A 23,656-nucleotide genomic window follows, 5' to 3' on the forward strand; every position below is an offset into this window, starting at 1 on the left:
GAAGAGAAGCATTACTTGAGGTTTTAATTAGCAGCTGTCAAGGCTAAGCCATAGGAAATAATGAATTGTTTGCTTAACTTATTACAGAAAGAGCAATTTGCTTTCTGACCTTCGGCACTCCAACAACGCAATGTGCTTTAGCCATTTAAAAGATCCTTCCAAAAAGGACAGCTCGGCAGTGGTTAAAGTCATTCCCTCAATCAATATAAGCCGTGCTGCTCCAACCCTGTATTTGGCCACTGAACACCCTTCTCATTTGATGTAGAAATCATGACACTGTAATTTCCTGGCCGGTACTACAAACCTGAAAGCCAGCATTATGTTATTATGCTTTCCTCCCATCCTGTGCAAGGTACTCCGAGCTTTTAACACGAACAGAACTTGGAAATCGGATACCAAATCAATTCAGTCAGCTGAAGCCCCATGTTCACGATAACACGGGAAAAGGCACGGTTCTAGCACAGAAACTTCACAAAATCGTCGCGCTCGCCCTCTGCCTCAGCTCACACTCCCACCCGTGCCCAAACGGCATTGAAAGCAGACGCGCTCCTACCATTGAGCTGCCTGTAGACTATGTCTTCCAGGAGGGACAGCCTCTTCAGCACCGCATCCTGGATGGAGCCGATGCCGTGGGCTGTCAAGTTGACCACTTCTGCCCGGGGATGGACGTCGTGGAAGGAGTCGCCGCTCTTGGCCGTGATGGGTCTGCACTTGGCCAGGAAGAGGACGAAGCCGGCCACCGCGATCAAGTTTAACACCAGCAGGACTTTGACTCTCCGCAAAGAAGCCATCAAACTTCCCGAGGGGCACCTCCAGCCGCCGCGCTGCCAGCAGGCGCTAGGGGAGCGGGGCGGCAGGTGCCGGCCGCGGCGCGCACATCGCTCGGCTCCGGCACGGCTCCGCCACCGGCACCGCGCTGCGGGGCGGCTGCCGAGGCTGTGCCGAGCCCGCCCCGGGGCTACGGCCGCCCGGGGGAGGCGCCGCCCGCCCCGCTCCGCCGTAACTTCATGCCCGGCGCAGGGCGCCCTGCGGCAGCGCCGCGCCTGCCTCCGCCGGCGGCGCGGTGCGGGGCGGGGGGGGCATGGCCCTGGCGGCCCCTCGCGGCTCCTCCCGCTCCCTCCCCGCTCCCGCACGGCTCCTCCCGGCCCCTCTCTCGGGCCCTCCCCGGCCGCAGCCGCCGCCTCCCGGCCGCAGCGCGGCGGGGCGGGGAGCGGGGAGCGGGGGGCGGTCGCGGAGCGGCCCCCGCCCCTCTCAGCGCACGCTCGGGGGAGCGGCCCCGGGCCGGGCCTGGCGGCGAGGCGCGCTGGAGGGGTCCGTGTGCCCCTACCCCCTCAAAACAGCCCCCCCCCGGCCTGCCCCGGCTGCTTGGGATGCGCAGAGGATGCTCGGAAAGTTTCCGTGCTGGGGGGGGTTCAGGCGCCCCCAGCCCGACTCGGGGTCCCTGCCTCAGCTTGGCTGTTGGGCTTGTGTCCCACACGGATGGAGGCTGAGCCCACGCCAGCGTTTAGCCACGAGCTGCAGACCGTGCTGCCTTCCCCAAACATCCTGCATCAAGCACCGAGGTGGTCAGCTCCTATCTCCTACGCTCCCAGGTTTACATTGCTGTAATGCTAAATACCCCAAACAGGAATTCAAATCCAGCATTTCGGTGCCAGAATATTGAAAGTTCTCATCCGAGAGGGCAGCTACTACCAGAACAGCTGCAGTAAGCCTCTCTCGTTAGAGCTTTATCAGTTTGCCACAGTCAGCCCTGCTTTTCAGAAGGATGACATGAAAATGGATTAGAAGCTCGAACACTGACTCATTGGATCATACAAGGCACCTTCTCGAGGTGCAAGAATACCCCCTCTCACCTTCCAGCCATAATTAAAAAAGGGGAAAAATAATGCCAAGGAAAAAAAAAAACTAAAATTGCTTTAAAGGATTGGGAGTTTAAACTTAGTTCTTACTGTACGTGCAACCTTTCATGGTTTCTACCTTAAGATCCAGGATGCTGCTACAATCCCAAAGAAAAGGGAGTCAGGCACAGTTCTTGTAGACATGTTGAAATAAGGCAGTTGGTCAGTCATCCATGCTCGCATTTACAGGGCTTTCACCTGAGAGGGTAAAGAGGGTAAAACTGTGAATGATTTTAATGATATGAAGCTTCCTCTACCCCAGATGTTCATGAAAACCATGAAAGCTTTTTGCTGGCACTGAGGGGAAGCTTACCATTACACCTGCAGGTATGGGGGTTGTCTGGGGTGTTTTGGCACATGGTAAGCGTAAGAGTTTAATCTCCACAGCTGTCTACTGATACTATTTTTCCCTCTATCAATAATAGCAATGTAAAAAATGCACAAAAACAAAAAGCAACTTTGCAGAGTTGTTTACCAAAAAGCAAGGCCACATAGTCTCTAGACTGTCAGGAGGCAGATATATTGAGAAATAAAACAGAAATAGGACACAGAATATTCAGAAATAAACAGAAAACTACCTGCTGCTTATTTTAAAGCAGTATTGGATGTAGAGTCCATTCCTGCAAGTCCTTCATTACACAGTGCTCCCACTGAATTAAGCGTTGTTGCATTATAAAGGAACAGCAAGATCTATTTTAATTATAAAACACTGGCTGTAAAAAAACAGATTTAAGAAATTTTGGCACATTGCTGTTATATAATACGACCCTAATGGGGAAAAAAAAAAACTCCCCCCAAAAAAATAAAAATGAAAAATAAAAACCACCCCATGCAACCGACACAAAAGAAACATTAACTCTTACCTTGCTAAAATCCTTGCAGCTCAAGTCCAAGGAACCCAAGCTGGTATTATAAAAGGCTTTGTAAAGCTGCTTGACTAAAGCAATAACCTTCCCATTTTCACATTTGTTTTCTAGACTGCCCCCCTTGGACAATTCAATCTGCAAGCACAGACTGAATTTGAGGGTTTCAGTTAGCTAAAGGAGAAGGAGAGCATTTTTTACCATCCCCCTTCTGAAAGGAGCACAAGTAAGTCCCCAGACAAAGCAGGGATGGAAGAAGAAAGCCACAACCCACCTTATGGTGGGTCTGTGGACAGCACATGGTGTGCCAGGACAAAATAAATAAATCTAAAGACCTGTATGAAAAATAAATTGAAGTTATATATGGTTTGGGAAACAGCATGAGCTGTAAATAATTAAGAATACCCACATTCAACAACGCCACTCGTATCGAGGATGATTTTCAAAGACTTTCCCAGGTATCTGTTATTGTTGCTGCTTTTCTTTATATAAAAGGCAGAACTGAACAGTACAGACTTTGAAGCTGTGTTAGTTGACAAACAGCCATCATCTGGGACATTCAGCCAGCCCACCTGCAAAGCATCTCCATTACACAGGAGAGAGGTTTTCTCCTGCTGGCCTCCGGGGAAGAGGTGCAACTGGGCACATTCTTTGCCTACGCAAAACTCCTAATGTGAATCAGCATTGGCCTTTTGGGAAGCAGTGGGGACAGGGGGACACCTTACAAAAAAACTGATCTCTCCTCTCCCTAACTGGTTTGCAACATTACACGTTTCACAGGACCTTTCTACTTCTTACCAGCAGCAACAGTTTGAGTTTGCCCTTGCTTTATTCACAGGGAGCCACCTCACTTTGCTCAGCTTTCTAGAGCCAATCACTTCTGGTCTGATGATCAAGATCCTAGAAACTGCTAGGGCTCAAACTCCAAAGAATTAGCAGCTATCATTACATGCCTTTAAGCTCTCTGGAGTAACAACTGCTAGCATGCTCTGCACAAGAGTTGGCCAACTCTACCATATTTCCAAATAGCCTAAAGCTATCTGCATCATTGAGTTGCAGTAATATCTGCCAGCAGATACCTTTATGCTTCCCCACATGGGAGAAAGCAGTATGCTTTACAGAGCATAAACTGATAAGGACAAAATATACTGAAGATGTACACCAGTAGGACACCAGAAAATATGCTTTGTGTCATAAAAGTCTTGAGAACAGCCTGGTACGGACAGATCTCTTGGCCTGAATAATACTGATAGGAAGGAATTGATAGGGATAATAGAGAAACCCTTGTACTGCCTAGTAAGGAATTTTTGTGCTTTACGTTCAATGTAGTTAAGTGCTAATAACCTAAGGAAGCAGTGGAAGGGCTGCAACATGTGGTTGATTGACCTTGGAGATGGAAAATAAAAAGGAAATGGAGCAGTGTGCATAACTCAACTGGAGTTGGCACATCAGCAAAATAACATTTAAGGAAGCAAAAGCAAAAACCAAGCTCAGGGCTAGCCAGCAGGCAAAGGTGAAGAGGCCTCAATGACCATCAGGACCACTGACTCAATTCGTTGAGTCTGCACAGATAGCAGGAACATCTGTAAATAATTCCATGAATGTAATGAACATGTAAACCTTGTGATTCTAAGGCTGTTTGGTCAGCATTGATAAGGCAGACACTTTGGCGGAGCAATCCCCGTGTCTCCAACACTACAGCTTTGATAATAAAGAATGCCCACTTTCTAAGATTTCAAAGTAAGTCTTAGAGAGTTTTATTCGCTGCTTTTACAGTAACAAGCCTCACACACTCCACCAACCAGTGTTTAAGATTTGCATCACAGCAAGAGACTTAAGAAAATGTAAATGTCTATGCAAAGTGTTAGTGTACAGTAAATGTGAAAATGGCTGTCAAGACCCCACTCTCTAAATCAGGGTTTCAATAAAGACTAGCTCAACCTTCACTGGAGGTTGTTTCCTTTTTTTTCCCCCTTTTCTTCCTCAGTTTGTGCACTTTCCTTACTTAAGTCCATTCCTTACTTACCAAAAAAAAAAAAAAAAAAAAAAAGGCATTGAATATTACAAAACAGAAAAAAGAACTAAAGGTTATTTATTGGTATCAGGGAGAAAAGATCAGTTTGCATGTCTGAAAAATTTCTATTTTTGCCTAGTACAGAAGAGTTTCTATCAACACTAAACACGCTTTTCAAGTGCTAGCCAAAATAATTACTTCTCTCCTTCTGTGGGGGAAAAATCCACTAAATCATGAATATTCAATAGATTGATTAACGACATAGTAATCCTTTAGCTAAAATCTCCGCTCCTTAAAATACAGCGAACGGTAGCTGCTAGTTACAAGAAGAATTAAAAATACAAAAATAACTTAGTTTGCAGAGGTTATCTCATCCAAATCACTTTAAAAGTATGTAACGGCAGTGCAATGCCATGTCTGCTAGGCAGACTCTTTGTACATCCCTGGCGTCTCTGCCGCTCCACAGAAAAATCCATTTTCATGCTACTTACTGGAGCCACTGCCAGCATTATGTTCTCCAGGGCAGGCAGCACAGGCATCTCCTCTCAGCTCCAGCTCAGTCCTCTCCCATCTGCTCCCAGAGGCCGGCAGACTGAGGGTGTCACCAGGATGCTTTGCACCCACACGGGAAGCCTAAATGTCTACATTTGTGGCATAAGAAAGCAGACATTTGGGTTGTCTTAGAAGAATTCATTTGACCCACTGTGACTTTGAATCACCACAAGAACCATGATCTTCAAGAGAATAAAAAATACTAATAACAAGGCTTCCATTTAAAGCCATGAGATTCTCCTTCAAATTCTGCCTAGAGTATTTGTTAACACATTTGGGTTTCTTCTTTGTTTGCAGGCTTCAGGTGATGCAAAGAGATTGCCAGCCTTTCATTTTTCTCTCAAACATTTGAGAATTCCTGATTACGTAATTTTATTTCTCTGCTGTCTGAAACTACCAAGCGACTCCTCCCTCGAGACAGGTCAGATGAATTCAAGCATCCCTATCACTTATGTCTTCTTTATTTTCCACACTGGTGTCTTCGCCATGCAGGAATCTGCCCCGTGAAATGCTAAAAGCTTGCTGTAAGATGCCCACAGCACGCACTCAGTTCGGGAATTGTAGCTGTTGACCCAAAGCATAAAGCTGTTCTGTGGGGAACTGCAGTCCAAATGCTGGCCCAGAAAATGCAGTAGTGCCGGAATAGCAAGGGTCAGTGACAGTGTTAAATTTCACTGATCACGTGAGGCCCGATCTCACAAAATGAGTAAGCACTTGGTGGGGGGGGGGGGGGGGGGGGGGGGATAAATAAATAAATAAATACATACATACATACATACATAACTAAATAAATAAATCTCTTTAGAAGCTAATACAAAAAGTTGATGGTACATTGTGTGCTCCTTCTGGATTCATTTTTGGCAGTAACTTAAGCATGTATTTAATGCTAAGGAGTGAGCCCTTTATCTCCAGCCTTATGATTTTCCTCCACAAGAATGGCTAGCTAATGCACAGAAGTAGCTCTCCCCTGTTTCATCCTCAAAGTTTGGAAACACATTTAGTTCTACATTACAATGATTCTATTCATATTTCATGATTTTTTAAGTTCAGACTGTGAGCATGGACAGCTCATCACTGACACATCAGTGAAATGCTGTGAAAAACAAGCAACATATTGTGCTTTTAGCTTATGAGGTTGCTTTATAGTTCCCTCAAGGATATTAAAACGAGATCTTTGCAAGGATTATCAATAAGTATCTTCCAGGATCAGCACTCCTGAAGTTTCTAGAATGGCTTCAAATCTTGAACTGAATTTAGAAATGAAAGGGCTCACTCAGAAAAGGCAAAATCATAGCTTATAGCTCAAATATTCTTTTGTTTTGCTGCTTTGCATTTCAGATTCTGGTCATCACTCTGAATGCTAACTCCTACATAATTTTCTTATTAAAGTTGGTTTCAAAAGGTTCAGCTTCTTTCTCAAAAAAAAAGAGAGGAAGGGAGAAGAGCAAGTTCATTGAAATTTTGACAAAGCATAGGGAAAAAAAAATAAAAAAGTCATTTAAAACACAAAATTGGCTTTTTGTGTGACCAGAAAAGAATCCCCATTTACTTCTCTGTATTATACTAGATAACAAACATTGCCAATGTTATTACAGCACCTAACCACCTCATACTCCTTCGTTTGAGGTAGGAAATACTATTATTTCTTCATGTTACATGTGCAAACAAAAAGATACCTGAAGATCTTTAAAAATGGGCTCTAAATTCTCAAGAAAATTAAGAGATGTTAAAAACAACCTGGCCAGGCTCAAACCAAGAATGTTTAGTACCAAGAGCCACACAGGGCAGGAGGCACAGAGGCTGCGCTGAGGATGCATCACTCGAGACTTGGACATGGGGCAGACACAGGTACGAACGGGAAACCAACACCTGCCTTTTCATCCTTATCTAACGTATTTCTCCATCCATTGAAGTCAAAAATAGTGTCATCTTAAACAAAAAGCAACAAAAAAAAATACTGGGAATTTTACAAGGCAGTGCACACAGATAACTTGTTTCTTTAAGTCTTTTCTGTGTAATTCTTTTTTAGATAATTAAGATATCTCTTGCACTGAATTTGTGCTTCAGCTATGTTACAGGCATGTTATGGCAGCTTTTATCCTGCTGCGACTATGAATGGTGGCTGACCATCTGGAAGTAATACCCAGTATTATAACCTTAAAAAATGTAAACCTCCCAATAAAGAGGTACCACAAATTGCAACACTGCTTAATGAATGTCAATGTGTGTACTGTATCACCCTAATTAAATCTCACTGATAAAGATTAGTAAAAGTTCTTGTTACAGAATTTAAAAGATACTTCTCATAAAAATTTCAAGAGGTCTACATCCCAGCAAAGAAATACTTCAAAGCAGTTCTAATGTTTAGAAGCGTAAGTAGGTCAAGAAACAGACACATGTATGTTTATATTTTGAATTAATTAACTGAATCCCCTCCTATCACAAAGCCTTTTCATATACAGATTCCCTGGAACAAAATAAATGTTTTGTTGAAGCACTTTTTAAAAACATACCAAGTGCACGTCTCAGCAATTCCTCATAGATAAATACAAGGTACTGTTTCACTGTGGGATGCAATGAAAGTCAGAGTGGGAAAAAAATACACAAACAGGTTTTATTCCAGACTTCTTGTTGATTCACTGGGTATCCATTGGGCAAGGTGATTTTTCAGGGTAGTCATGGACCAGACAGGCATTAAACTGAGGCTAGATTTTCAGAACTCCACTTTTCACATAAATCCCAACACACTGAGCAGTTCTGAAAAGCTGGTGCCTACGGGGAAAGGGAGATCTTGGGCAGGTCTGTCCTCTTGCAGAAATACTGCACAAAGTTACATTTTCTGTTTGTATCTTCTTGTTGTTAAGCAGCCCTGAGAAGCACACTGAAACCCTCAGCTCAGTAATGCTGCCAGAATATTCCCCATCTCTGGCCTTGGGTGGGGATTTTGGGAGGTAGATGCTACAAAAGTGCAAAACCCAGGGTGGAGGCTCCTTAAAGCAGCTCTTTTCAGGTAGGAGTTGCCTTTTTATTCCAATTATTCTCAGCTGGCAAGTCATTCAGGGCAAAACCTGCCACCTCCTCCTCCTCTTGTTTAACATCCAGATGAAGCTGCTGTAGGAGACTGGGGACAGCGCAAGTCACTTTTGGCTGACTTGTGCTTTCTAGTCAGGCTCATCCACGCTGAGTAAAAACTACAACTTGCTCCACCAAACGAAAGCTAGTGCTCAAAACAGCCTGTTATTTTCTCCCCGGTTATGAAAGCGTGATTCAAGCTATCTTCTCTGTCACCAAACATAGACCACCCATGCCCTGCTGAAGCACCATTCCAGCTGCTGCTTGGGGTTAGATGCAAACATCTCCACCAGTAGCTCCAGCCTGATAACACAGTTACTGATCTTGATACAAACTGCCTGTTTTCATATGGTCCAAGCAGTTATTGAGTTCCCCTGAAGCAATTGTTTTCAGCTTAGAAGATTGCTGCTTTCATTTCAGAAGAATGGCCAACTATTTTCTGTTTTCTCCCCTGCAATAGCATTTGTTGTGGGTGAAAGATGACATCTTTAAGGAAGCAGAGAACGAATTATATACTAGTCCCTGCTTCTGAAATGCATCCCCGAAGGACTGAAGATCTTCCAGAGAGGAATATTTTTTTTAAGGAAAAAGTCTATGAGAGACTATCCGAGTCTCTCTCTTGATCTGTGTTATCATAGTGCCTGCGTATTTGCCTGTCACTCAGTGCAGAAGGAGAATGAAGCATAAGGAGATGGCGTGCTTCATTCAAACTGCACCCCCAGTTTGCAGAGAAACACAGCTGTGCTCAGCCCCAGGGAAGTGCCCCTGCCCCAGAAGCGCATTGCCTCGTCCTCACCCTGCCTTAACCACCTGCTTGAGGCACTGCAGCAGAGTACTGTGTACAGACCAGAGGTCTTCACACTGCCTCAAAAATCCCATTAAGTGAAAAAAAAAAAAAAAAAAAACAGTGAAGGGACATCGTTCTCTGAGCGCTACTGCTACTGAGTGCATGCTCAAGCTTTGCTGCCTTGCCAACTACTGGCTGAAGGAAGAGTTATTCCATGCTTGCTGTTAATTATAAGGCCTATATGCTTCTAGTAAAGCAGTTATGCAGCGCTTAAAGCTTTAGGCTTGCTGGTTTCCTTCCTCACTGTATGCTGTGCAGTCCTTCCCCCCTCGCTAGCAATGCTGCACTTGAAAGACCAGGGGAACATCAGATGGAGACCCCACAGTGCTTTGCTTTCTTCTCTCCTGAACTGCTTTTTTAGCATTTCAAAAACACAATGCACTCGTGAAAGCTTGTAAAATTCCTCATAAAGTTTACTGTGGCACAGGATTACAGAATACCTCTTGGAACTATGGATAAACAGCTAATCTTAGATCTGTCACCAGAAAGCACTAATATATTTCAAAAAGCTATTAGCCCTTAAACCAAAAGCAACACAGAATTTGATTTGGGGCAACAGGCTATAAAACACTGAAATTGTTTGGCAACTCAGCATTGAAAGCAGGTGGAAAAAAGCTGTAAGAGCCCTGGTATTTATTTTATTCTGCCATTTAAGGCACATTTTACACAGTTTCCAAAATCTGCATATAAAAGCTAACATTAAGTAAGAATATTTGAAAAACTGTTGAGCAATTGATTTACCACACATTTTTTAGGAAGCAGAACACTGTTTGTTACGCTACATGAAAAGGCAGGGGAAAGTGGTAAATATTACATATAAAAAAGTAAGCCATAAATAGCTTTTGCATTTTTATATTGCATCATATCTTGAAGGAGCTTTAGAACCATCAGCACTGACCATAACCTCCAGATATGAGCAATATACATTCTGCAGATGGAAACACTAAAGCACACCTATTAATCCTAAAGGGCCTGGCTATTTCTGAAGGGCTTTGCCACAGGAATGGCAGGTCTGATGAAGGATGCTGGGACAGGGAAAAAAGTGTTTGAGGTATGCAAGGATGAAATACAGTTTGCGATTCTCACATGTAAAGCCAAAGCCTGAACTTGTTTCTGTTTCCTACCTTTTTCTTTCCCCAGCCTTTATCACAGAATCACAGAATTTCTAGGTTGGAAGAGACCTCAAGATCATCGAGTCCAACCTCTGACCTAACGCTAGCAGTCCCCACTAAACCATATCCCTAAGCTCTACATCTAAACGTCTTTTGAAGACTTCCAGGGATGGTGACTCCACCACTTCCCTGGGCAGCCTGTTCCAGTGCCTCACAACCCTTTCAGTGAAGAAGTTCTTCCTAACATCTAACCTAAAACTCCCCTGGCTCAACTTAAGCCCATTCCCCCTCGTCCTGTCACCAGGCACGTGGGAGAACAGGCCAACCCCCACCTCGCTACAGCCTCCCTTGAGGTACCTATAGAGAGCGATAAGGTCACCCCTGAGCCTCCTCTTCTCCAGGGTTGTTTTTTTTTTTTTTTTTTTTTTTTTTTTTTTAAGCAATAGGATTTTACTCCGTTGGTATCTAAACAAAAACCTGAGGTACAGTACAGAAGTGTGGTATGGCTAAAAAAAAAAACAACAACAAACCAACCTCCAAATTGTATTTTGATTTGTTGATGTTGGTTAAATAACCAGGTTTGAGATTACCGTAAAGCAAAATACATATGCGTTCAACTACTCCTTTCATCTTCAGGAAAACATGGAGACTTTCACATACCCACATAAAGCATGTTATTTTCGGGAGGATCTAAGCACCACTTCACTACTGCCAGGACATCACCTCCTGTTGGTAACTCCACCAGCCCTCCCCCCCACTTGAATGGCCAGAACACTCGTCCCCGTGCACAGAAGGGTTCAGGCATCGGCACTGTGACAGCCTGCCTCCTCCTGCTCCTACTCAAGTGCGGGAAGTCTGACCCCAGCATATGCGATTAAATCTGATCCCTAAACCAGAAGGCAGGGTACAACTTTTACAGCACCAAGGAGTAGCACAAGGCACAGTACTTTGCTCTGATATTCACCTTTAATTTAAGGGAATGTCAGTTAAGGCTGATTATCAACACATTGTAGCCTCCCAGCATTGGTTATAGAGTGCTCATAAAATTGGATAACTTTTTCCCAAGTTCACATCCTGTTTAGATAAAACCAGTTCTTACCTGAGTCAAGAAACATTGCAAATCAGGTATTAGTGATCACTTCCTGCTGCTGGACTGCTCACTCCTGCATCACTGCTCATTCTGCTGCCCCTCTGTAACGGCAGACACTCCTCCTTGGCCCTTGTTGACATCGCTGATGCATGCCCACAGTCCATCTCCTGATTCTTTCCATAGTGTGACTTTATTGTCTCCTCCGGACACTGCAAGAATATTTGCAGTAATGGACCAACTCACATGCCAGACAACATCATTGAACTTGTGCAGCAGTTTTGGGGACCACGAATTTCCAGAGGCATCATCACACGTCCAGATAAACACTCTGCCATCCTGTGAGCAGCTAGCAATGGTGCTTGTTGGCAAACCTATGGATGGAGCCCAGGCTACGTCTTGAACCCAGCCACTGTGAGCCTCCAGCTTCTGCTCTTCTTTCCACTGACCGTCTTCTTCTTTCCAGATCTTCACAAGGTTGTCACAGCCACCAGATGCAAACCTTTTGATGTAGTTTGGTTTTTGACCAGATGGTTGTTCTATAAGGCTGCCTGGTACAACAGCAGGAGCCCAGCTAACTGCGTTACATCCAATAGTATGTGCGTTGCTGATCTTTTTGACTTCCCATTGCCCGTCACCTGTGTAGCTCAACAACGAAATGGCTCCGTCAGAGCTCCCGCAGGCCAGTATCAATCCGTAGTCGTGTGGCGCCCAGCAGACGGAGTTCACTGACGAGTCGTGCCCCGTGTACTCGTATGTCTTTTCCCACGTGCCATTTTCTTCCTTCCAGATAATGACCTTCCTGTCATAGGAACAGGAAGCCAAGATATTTCCATACATCGGATGAGCCCAGGCAACTTGCCACACTGGACCTTCATGCGCTCTTAGGTCGGCGATGAGGATTTGCCCTCCATTCCAAACATCAAAGATTTTTACGGATCTGTCTGAAGAGCAGGTCGCTAACCGGGTGCCATAGTAATCCATCTGAGCTTCATGGATCATGTCCTCGTGGGAGGTGTCCACAGTGTTGATCACGGAGACCATGTCTGCGGCCGGCAGCTCCGACGTGGCAGGGCGCGGGGCGCTGCACAGAGCCGCACGGCGCTGGGCTCCCAATGTCCAGCCTTATGAAAGAAGCCTTACTTATGTCCAAAGTCCAGCCTTATGAAAGGCTGGACTTGTCCTTTCTTCTTTCCAGTGGATGTGGGTTATGAAACAGAATAGGAAGAGGGTAAATTTTCTGGGAAAGAAGGTGTAAGAGACCAGACAGATGGAAAGTGATTCAGGTGAGGATTGCAAGAGCTGTCCTCTCACAGGGTAGAGATACTGTTGTTGAACATTTTGGGTGAGGTCATCTTTATGCTCCTCAACCTCAGAGAAACAGAAAACGTGATCAGGACTTAAGGCAAGCTTCTAGCTTGCGTCTACATGCTCAAATCTCCTGCCAGGGGCAACAGAGCTGGGACAGAAGGGCCGATAAACCCCAACAGCGGGGCCAAGCCCAGGCACCGTCTGCAGTGCTGTTCCAACATGGGTTTGTCTGTGGCCTGGACAGTGTATTTGCATTTCTGTAGAGTGATCACTGCAGAAAGGATAATATTCACAGGAAAAATATTTTTGGTATTTCCTTGGCAAATAACCTACAGTATGCAACAATTTAGTTTTTCCCCCTAAAAAATGTTCTCATCTCAGAGCCATTTAAGGAAAGGAGGTGTCAGAATAATTAACCAGAGCACTGCTGCTCTTGTGGTCCTGCACCTGCAAGCGTTGGTGCACACAACCTATCAGCGTAGTGGTGTGCCTCTGATCTTTATGAGTCTTTGGTATTTGCTTTAAATCAGTTAGACATACATACCTATGAGGAGGAGCTGAATTCTAAGTTTTGTCAAAAACAGGTTTCAGTGATGAAGAAATTATGCCTTTGGCATCCCTTCATTCAACAAAGTGTAAGCAGCATGGAGCTGACTCATTCCATGGTGCTGTCACTAGTATTATAAATATTTCAAACAGAAAGTACTTGAGGTAAGGAGGAGATAGTTCTGGAAAGAAAGAACAGCTATTATGACCCACAAAGGTCTAGTAAATAAGCAGTAACAAGATTCACAGGCCTGAGAGGCTGAACATATCCCAATAGCAGCTTTGCAAACTGCTTTGCTCTCACTGGGAAACAATCTCCTGTTTCCAGAATTCACATAGAAAAACCACAATGTTTGGCTGCTCATAAATGCTGCTCACAACTATTTCAGGGCACATTCACACCAGATAAGACAAGACAGCTAATGCATATTTTTCCTTCTCAGTATTCATTGTTTTGGTGTTCGGAAACAGTACGGCACAAAGGAATAAGAAGGATTCTTTGTAATAATTTTAGCCATCCCCACCTCTGATGCTGTAAGCCCTCTCTTGTACCAGCTGGTAAGAAAGGCACTGGGACTGGGACTTTGGAGAGTGAGACGGATGTGGCATAGCTCTGAGCAAACATATACGACTGTCTATCTGTTTTGTGGATAAAACAGCAGAAACCTGCTTTCAAACTGAGCATTTGTAATCTTGAATAGAAAAATTCTGTGGATGTTTTTTTTTTTAATGCCTGTACAAAATTGCATTAGGTAAAAACTGAGTAGATCATTTTGGAAGTGTCATATATGCATAAATAAATAAATAATAAACGCCCACCCACCAGAAAAGCTACTTGCTTGTTTAGCTGCTAAGCTGCCAGAGGTAGTTCACTACAGATGAAGGAACAATCATGGACAGCATCACAAGAAACTACTCAATTTCTTAAATTCAATAGGCTCAAAGCAGCACACAGCTATCAATTTTTAGGATTAATAGAGAGAGGAACCACATACAAATTATTCTGAATTCTGGTTTGAGTAACCCTTGAGATAACTGGAATTAAAGACCATAGGTCTTAAGCTTACCAGTTGCAGCCACCAGTTGGAAGGCCTGGTCTCTCCCTCTTTGAGTCAAAGATCCACACACAGAAAACTTACTACATGGAGACTCCTGATGCTTACCACACCTGACTCCAAGAGCGCAGACAGTCCTGTTGAAGGTCAGCAGCTCCATTCACTTAGACAAGATCTCCTACAAGTCTACTGGGAAAACTGGGATCCCAAGTACTGGGCTTTGGAGTTAACTTTTTACTGGTGACGTGGAAGACAAAAGTTACTCAAATTGAACGATTAAGTGAATAAGCAAATACTATTTACTGGATTTAATTCTTCCATTTGTTTGTGGATTGCATGCAAAGATACATTTTATTTCTGTGGATAGCCTCAGTAGCGCAGTAAGATTCTGAAGGCACACATTATAGCCTGCTAATCATTCAGTGAAGTTACTATTTATTCTTGTGCAAAGGGCCGGGATAATACCTGCATATAACTCAAGCCTACTTAAACCCCATATTTAAAATTTCATTACAGTAGCTCACTGAATTGAATCACATCAGTAATCATATGTGCAAGTCTGCCTGAGTTGTCTTGCTGTTTATCTAGCTCCATTCTGGCTTAGGAGATTATTTCTGATAACAGCTACATGGTCACAACATTAAATTGGACTATGATTCAACTGGAACAGAAAATAAACTTTGACTTACCCCATGTAATGAGGCAACAAGGAGTTAATTTTAACTAAGTTGATGTTTAGTAAATGGTTATTTTAAAACCATGAAGTCTAATAACTCGATAGATCTATTTATATAAATGATATTCTCTAGCTAGTGTTAACTATCCATATTCAAACTATTCATGTCTATAATTTATCAATTATCTGTGATCCCTTGACTACTAGACTTGTTAAAATGCTCATAATTCAAAACAGCTTTTTGCAAAATCTCTGAATAAGCAGATAACTGACTGCTCACAGGAAGTGTGAAGAGTCTATACATGTATAGTATGAGTAACCTACAGAGAAACCCATGCTGAAATGCTAAAATATTTCAGTGTATAGCTGATTCTGCTGCTGAACGAGAGCATGCCTGAATATCTCCCTTTCAGTGCAATGAGTCTGGAAAGAATCTGTTTTTTAAACTCTGCCTTGGGTGGGATAATGAATGGTCTTTCGGCTGTATTAGCAAGGAGGAAGGCTTGTAGGCAAAGCTTTCAGCTTTTCTTGTAGGTGTACCTTTAATCACTGGGGACTATACTGAGGCAAATAAGCTTGTTGATGTGGTATTTCTCTGAAATAAGGAGCTTTTGTTGCTCCTTTAAAGAGCTACCAATGCCTGGAACAACATAATATATATATATAAAGTATGTGTATGCAAGTATTCTGCTTAGAAAGAACATCTAGGTCATGTTTTCCATACTGATCTACCTTCCATCTGCATCATCAAGGGCACTTTCACAGAAGCAAGAGCCTTATTAGGGATCTCATCTGCTACTGCTGCTTATTCCCCAAACTGAAGTTTAACCCTCAGTAGACACATCTTTTTCATTTCCCTAGCAAACAAACAATGGTATCAATTTGCTCAGGGGAGGGGAGTTGAATTTCAAGGGAAGGCAAAAAAAAAAAAAAAAAAAAAAAAGACGAACAAAAAGATTTCATAAGGCATCATTAATAAACGGCAGGTCAACCAGAGAGATAATTTCCCATATGCTTCCCATATGGTCCTTAAATGAAAACATTACTGGGCTCTGCATTTGCTGGATGTATGGCTAAGGATAAAAGGCATGTTCAAACAGAATATTGGAGGATGAGAAATCTAACATCTCTCACCTTCAGTACTAGGCATGGATACAAAATACAACAGTTTTATGGCCTATGAGATGTAAGATGCCTAGCTACACAGTAAAAGCAGTCATTGGATACCCATTAGTTGCATTTTTGTTGTGGACTAGTATTTGACATCTTTCTTTATACTAGATAGCAGTTTACTTAGGGAGAAATCCCATTCGTATCTCTGTAGCAGACACATAGTAACTTTTAACACATCATGGATAAGAAAAGCAAAGCATAGTCTTCTGTATGTACCTGAAATACAACATACACTAAAGGTAAGTTGCAATTACAGTGTTTTAAAACTGGCAGTTTTAGCTCTCTTCCAAATCCTGGATGCACATAATTCCATGGTTATTACAGAGCACGCCATACTTTTCAGCCAGCAAGAGGCTTGTTTTGTAGTGAACCTGATTCAGCCCATAAAGATCCAATGCCTATTCCAGCAGCCTGCAGGTTCGCACTCCAGCTCTGATATCACGTGGAATCCTGTAGCAAACCAGAGCTTATAGCACATCTCAAATCTAGAGGCAAAGAACAAGAAGAAGAAAAATAGCCCATACACAGGGAAAATGGTTTTGGCTAGTATTTGAAGGGAGGTGTTCATACAGTTCATGTATGTACTTGTCTAGTGCACATTAACTTGTCCAAGGAGGGTGAATATTTTTGTTTAATTTTAATTTGATGCTTTGCCTACCTTGCACTCTCTGTGGCTTACATACACTCAAACCATGCAAAAAGTCCAAAATAGTAATGCCCTTAAACATCTAGAGCTGCTGTGTGGTCCTCTATACAGCGTCCTCACTGAACTGCCCTCAGAGCCTCAGCAAACCCTACATCTCTCAGACTGATTTGAATAGCTTCCTTCTGCCACAGAGCACTTCACAGCATGGGAAGGGACCTCCTCCTGGCTCATCAGGTTTAATTACCTATTAAACTACCTCATATTGCTACTTTTATTAAGGGATCATGCCCACAACATTAATGAATCTGACGGCCCAAAGGGGGTATCTTGGATATCAGATCCTCAGTTCTGAACCATTTGCCAAGGTCTCCCGAGAGTCCTACAGCGACAGCAGGAGTGCAGACCACATCACAGCTGGCAGACCCTCCTTCATTCTCCTCGCCAAAACTCTTCTCCAAGGGGCCAAACCAAACCTGAGAAATTTTCTTTGTCTGAGTGGCAGACTCTCTACAAGGACAAGGCAACAATTTGAATAACTCATCATCATCCCAACGTATTTTCTGTTTTGTTGTTGTTTTCTTTATTAATTGACAAGCCCTTTATTAAATTAAATTACACATTAAATAAGGTGCTGCACACTGGCAGGCTTTAGGCCAAAGGAAAACAACAAATGTGCAAGAAAATGGGATACTTCCCAGAGATGAGAAATGGGGTGAAGAATGCTCAGATTACATACACAAAGTGCTTTCCAAGAAAGTTTAAGTTCTACTGTATTATTTATGGCTTCTAAAATCGTGAGGCATAGAAAGATGCTTTCCATTCCCCCCCACCTACGTTTCCTGCCGAGGATCTCAGAGCGAACTGTTAAACACAGCTCCCAGGAGAGTCTGGCTTTGTTTAACCGGGTAAGGACGGGGAGGGTGGGAGGAAACAGCCGGGCCTCTCACAAAGCAGTGAACCAAAGTTTTTGAGCTTTTTGAGCCAGTGGGAGAGACAAGAGGGCAGGAGGATCGCTCTCAGTCCCTGGGAGGTGGGGACAAATGGCACTGCTGCAGGACATGGTGCAGCAGCACGGGCAGGGCACGCAGTCAGCACCAAGATACTGGCTGCAGGCAATAAGCTGGGTGGACTCTCTGGGCATCCACCGTGTCCATGAATTTCCGCAATACTGTATCTGCTTGTAATTAGAAAGAAAGGCAATAAAGCTCAAAGAAGTCAACCCTATGTCAAAGCTGCAGCAGGGACCTTTTTAGCCAGATGGCAGCAAAACGTGTTTGTTAAATTCACATTACCTCTGGAATCTCCGACACGTTTGCATCACAGTTCCTCATAGATTCGTGTATCCTCATTTTGTCCTGCCTCAGCACTGGAATTTTGCATCAGTTCTAGAAGATTAGTGCAAATTATATCTTTTATCCTCAGTTCAAAGAAAAATGAGGTGAACAATGGAACCTAATACAGCACCGCCAGAAGCAACTGAGCAGTGACCTACTTCTATGTGAGAAGTGAGCAGAAATGCAGGGGATTAGGTCCCGAAGACCACAGCACCAGGTGGCATCTCATGCGTCAACAGCCCAACCTACCATCAGGTTTTAGGGAGACTGCTGCAGAAGGCGGTTTGTTGCGCTATAGTTTGAAAGAAAATTCAGGCATGAAATAATTCAAGCTTATTCATGGCACTCAGAGTGCTACACGTTTTCCCTTTTTTGAGTAAGACAAAACTGTGGAATCAATTTCTCTGAGCCAAATATCTCATGTGACAAATATAAAGCTACATTAAAATATCTGGCAGCATCACTCTCCTCCAACATAAGAATTCAAATCATCTGGGACACTCAAGCTAAGAGCTAAAGCAAAAGGAGACGTGCAATTACAAAGGTTTGTAAGGGTTGGTTATGTTCCTATTTTCTCTATTCTGAAGACTGTTATACTGTGACTAGCACAGTCCAGAAAATACAGCATAAAGTTTACAATAGAAGGATGTTTTATGTTGTGTTTTATTTTTTTTTCCCCTGCAAATACGCTAACAATAGACACCATTAGAATTTTACAACTCTTTAGCTGTAGCCCTGTAAAAAAATTAAATCATACACATTCACTTTTGCAAGATCCAAGTCTTCAGTAACAAAGACAGTTTTTTAGAATATAAAGCTTTGTTTGAGACATCACAGCTTGATAAAATATTTGGATTTTTTTTTGTTTTTATGGCATCTGTGTATTTACAAACTGGCAATGCACCACAGTTCCTGAGGGAGCAAAACCTATTTCCTCAACTAATCTCCTTACTGAGAGAGTAGTGGAGATCTTAGCAAATATGCTGAGCTGTAAAAGCTTTTATCCGTGGGACAAAGCACACTGCACTCTGATGCACTACCTTCATTAAACAGAACTGAGGAAGCATGATTAGTCCTGCTGGCTCTGACAGTAAGGATATTCCAAGAAGTTCAAGCCTGCATGCAAAGTCCCATCCAGCTGCACATGAAACCTGTCCCAGAAGCTGTGGGGTACAAAAGCAGCTGGTCACAGACTTGTCAACCTCCTGCTCCTCAGCAAAAGAATCCTGCGCATGCAGATTGTCTGAGACAACCTCCGCTCTAACTTACAGAACACTGTTATCAGAGCCCAGATACAAAACAAGTGCTGTTCAACTTTAGTTTTATCCTCATCACCAGAATAACTTCACAAGGATGCAACTCCTTAATCCCAGCAGAGGCAAGCTCTGAGCAAGGCATGTAAATATAAAACAGGAAGAAAAATCAATGCTCAATACAGGCTAATTGATTGTGTAAGGCAATGTACATCAAGAAACAGCAAATCTGAATCCCTGAAAACTCAGGGTGAATCTCGGCATTCTGTGCTCAGCTAAATTTGCTATTAAAGATGAGGAAAATTTGGATAAAGAGATTCAGCAACAGGCTTTTCATCTGAAGTTTAAAAACCTGCACTTACTTCTCCAGAGGAGTTTCTCCCGATCTCATTGTGAGGCTATTTCAAGCAGGAAGCTTGGGTTATAAACCCAAGTGGGAATTTATGTGAACATCAAGGAATCAGAGCGCTGCAACACTGGTTCTAATTAGCAGCACTAGAGTGTACTGCAAACAACACCATTTCTCCTTCGATGTCTGCTGCTCTTCTGTCCCACGAGATGATCCCTGTGGAATTCATAAATTGAGCAGAGTACAGCCCTGAATTCAGATTAGAGTTTGGAATGAGAGGCCTTAGAGGGAAAACCCCACCAGCTCCTCCATTGGATCAGAGCCAAAGTCACACCAAAAAGTCACCAGCATCATGCTATCGGGAGCTCTGTTTTAGGCCAGACAGCCAGTGACGTGGTAGCGGTCCCGTCAGGTGCAGGTGGCTTCCCCTCCAGCCTCAATGCTATGTGCTGCCAGATGCTTTCTACTGACTGAGGTCATGCACAGCCCCAAAAATGAAAAAAGAGAATAGGAAGGAATTGAGGACTGCTGTTCTGGACTCTCCTCAGACCTTCTCACCCACACCGCCTGGCCCCATGCCCAGCCCCTTTCTCCAGGGCCCTGGTGCTCATTACTTACGAGCCGTCTCTGGGTGCTGACAAATTCCCCAGCTCTGAGTCGCAGTTGCGCTTCGCTACTTGATCCAGTCAAGCCCTTTTTCATTAGCAGTCTCTGATCAATGTCCCTCAGAAGCAGTCATCACCTCACTACATGCTATTTGTTGACTCAAAAATGCCACGGATGAGTGCAGCCAAGAAGTGCCTGTGAACAGTTCCCGTACCCAAATGACGAGCCCTCTGGAGCCTTCTGCCTAGCAAAGCACAGTGTGCATCCAAAGATTTGGGACCCCTTCTTGAGGCACTTCTCTCTCCTTCATACCCAAGGAAACATTTGCAGTTGAGCAGTTCAGGCCAGGAGAAGCCAGTCTCAGTAGCCACCATGGAGATGAGCATGGACATGCCAAGTCACAGAATCACAGAATTTCTAGGTTGGAAGAGACCGCAAGATCATCGAGTCCAACCTCTGACCTAACGCTAGCAGTCCCCACTAACCCCTAAGCTCTACATCTAAACGTCTTTTAAAGACTTCCAGGGATGGTGACTCCACCACTTCCCTGGGCAGCCTGTTCCAGTGCCTCACAACCCTTTCAGTGAAGAAGTTCTTCCTAACATCTAACCTAAAACTCCCCTGGCTCAACTTAAACCCATTCCCCCTCGTCCTGTCACCAGGCACGTGGGAGAACAGACCAACCCCCACCTCGCTACAGCCTCCCTTGAGGTACCCATAGAGAGCGATAAGGTCACCCCTGAGCCTCCTCTTCTCCAGGCTGAACAAGCCCAGCTCCCTCAGCCGCTCCTCGTAGGACTTGTTCTCCAGGCCCCTCACCAGCTTCGTCGCCCTTCTCTGGACCCGCTCAAGCACCTCCATGTCCTTCTTGTAGCAACCATTCATCTCGCAGCCTGTAGCTCTGCTTGGGGTTATTGCGCCCCAGGTGCAGGACCCGGCACTTGGCCTTGTTAAACTTCATGCAGTTGACCTCAGCCCATCGGTGCAGCCTATCCAGATCCTCCTGCAGAGCCTTCCTAGCCTCGAGCAGATTGATGCACGCACCTAACTTGGTGTCATCTGTGAACTTACTGAGGGTGCACTCAATGCCCTCGTCCAGATCATCGATGAAGATATTAAAGAGGACCGGCCCCAGCACCGAGCCCTGGGGGACGCCACTAGTGACCAGCCTCCAACCGGATTTGACTCCATTCACCACAACTCTTTGGGCCCGGCTATCCAGCCAGTTTCTAACCCAACAAAGCGTAAACCAGTCCATGCCACAAGCAGCCAGTTTCTTGAGGAGAATGCTGCAGGAAATGGTGTCAAAAGCCTAGCTGAAGTCAAGGTAGACCACATCCACAGCCTTTCCCTCATCCACCCAGCGCGTCACTCTGTCATAGAAGGAGATCAGGTTCGTCAGGCATGACCTGCCTTTCATAAACCCATGCTGACTGGGCCTGATCGCCTGCTTGCCCTGCAAGTGCTGCATGATGACTCTCAGGAGGATCTGCTCCATGAGCTTCCCTGGCACTGAGGTCAAACTGACAGGCCCATAGTTTCCCAGGTCTGCCCTCCGGCCCTTCTTGTAGATGGGCATCACATTTGCTAGCCGCCAGTCAACTGGGACCTCCCCTGATAGACAGGACTGCCGATAAATGATTGAAAGCAGCTTGGCAAGCTCCTCCGCCAGTTCTCTCAGTACCCTCAGGTGGATCCCATCTGGCCCCATCAACTTGCATACATCTAAGTGCTGTAGCAGGTCACCAACCATTTCCTTGTGGATTGTGAGGGCCACATCCTGCTCCCCATCCCCTTCCACCAGCTCAGCATACTGGGTATCCAGAGAACAACTGCTCTTGCCGGTAAAGACTCCTCACTAAGTTTTCCCCCGCATCCAGTAAAGGATGGAGATTCCCTTAGTCCTCCCTTTCATGTTAATGCATTTATAAAAACATTTTCTCTTGTCTTTAACAGCAGTAGCCAGATTGAGCTCCAGATGAGCTTTGGCCTTTCTAATTTTGTCCCTACACATCCTTATAACATCCTTATAGTTCTTCTGAGTGCCCTTCCCTCTTTTCCATAGATCATAAACGCTCTTTTTTTTTTTTTCCCCCTAATCTCTAGCCACAACTCTCTGTTCAGCCAGGCCGGTCTTCTTCCATGCTGGCTTGTCTTTGGGCACGTGGGGACAGACCGCTCCTGAGCCTTTAAGATTTCCTTCTTGAGGAGTGCGCAGCCTTCCTGGACTTCACCAAGAATAGAAAACTCCGCCATTTCATGCTAACTCTGCCCAAGACAGCTCCCGGCCACAGCATCTCCCACCAGTCCCTCTCTGTGAACAGAAGGTCTAGCAGGGCACCTCCCCTGGTAGGCTCACTAACCAGCCGTGTCAGGAAGCTATCTTCCACGCTCTCCAGAAACCTCCTAGATTGCTTTCTCTGGGCTGTGTTGTGTTTCCAGGATATGTCTGGGAAGTTGAAGTCCCCCATGAGGACAAGAGCTGACGATTTTGCAACAATGTCCTGATGCCCTGGGAGCGCTTTCTACCCTGAGCAGCTTCATCCTGAGCAAAATCACCTCTCTGAGTTGCACAAGGTATAGGCAAGATATAAAACTAGAAAAGCAGACAAAGCTTAGTAGGAGTTCATCGTTCCTCACACAATTGCTACATATTAGTTGCACTCAAGAGCTCAAACAAATATTCTGTATTTTTATCCTCTATTTTTTCCCAGTGTTCTTTTGTGTTGACATATTCCTACACTACACCAGCACGTAGAGCTGCTGCTTGCTGTTAAACAGATGCTGTTGTTCATGCCTGCGAGAGAACTGACCTCTAGATGTGGTTTGCTTTGTTTTTAAAGCATTTATTTCCTTTTAAATGAAAGTCACCAAATTAAAGCAAGCTATTTTTTCCCCATTTTCAGACTATAATAGAACACACAAACATAAGATAAAGTATGTTTAAACACCTTCTCCAAATCAAGTAAAAACCCACCCATCTTAACAGCAACCAAAATTGATAGCTCTTCCTACACACTATGAACACAGCAGATGTTAAAAAGTTATTTAATCTTCTTTTGAATGCTTTAGGTAAAAAGCTGTGGCATTCAAATATGTACAAAGAAGGTCAAAGAACTAAAATGCCTTGAAACAGTTTTGCTCAGGGGCCAATGGGATCTGAAGTGACCTCTGTAATTTCTTAAGTTCCCAAACTTCATTATTATCAAGCCTGCTTTTCCCTTTTGATGTTTTTACTATGCAGAAGGTAGGTGTTGCTATC

General features: G+C 44.2%; 2 protein-coding genes across 2 annotated transcripts in view; both read right to left on the reverse strand.

Moving 5' to 3' along the window:
* Positions 1-1,075, reverse strand: part of GALNT17 (polypeptide N-acetylgalactosaminyltransferase 17) — a 213,375-nt gene extending 212,300 nt beyond the window's left edge. The window contains exon 1 of the mRNA XM_084493001.1: positions 554-1,075. Within this exon, the coding sequence (XP_084349127.1) occupies positions 554-791 (238 nt within the window). The 5' untranslated portion in view covers positions 792-1,075. The remainder of the gene's footprint in view (positions 1-553) is intronic.
* Positions 1,076-11,305: 10,230 nt separating this feature from the next.
* LOC311421294 (protein SEC13 homolog) lies at positions 11,306-12,553 on the reverse strand. Its single transcript, XM_084493000.1, has one exon. It carries the CDS (start codon positions 12,487-12,489, stop codon positions 11,527-11,529), a length of 963 nt encoding a protein of 320 aa, XP_084349126.1. The 5' UTR covers positions 12,490-12,553; the 3' UTR covers positions 11,306-11,526.
* Between the last annotated feature and the right edge of the window lie 11,103 nt (positions 12,554-23,656).

Source organism: Aythya ferina (assembly GCF_964211825.1).
Source record: "Aythya ferina genome assembly, chromosome: 19".
Taxonomy (NCBI): Eukaryota; Metazoa; Chordata; class Aves; order Anseriformes; family Anatidae; genus Aythya; species Aythya ferina.

What these genes read in the sequence shown, in the direction of transcription:
- LOC311421294 (XM_084493000.1), bottom strand. Translation starts at nt 12,489, where the DNA reads ATGGTCTCCGTGATCAACACTGTGGACACCTCCCACGAGGACATGATC.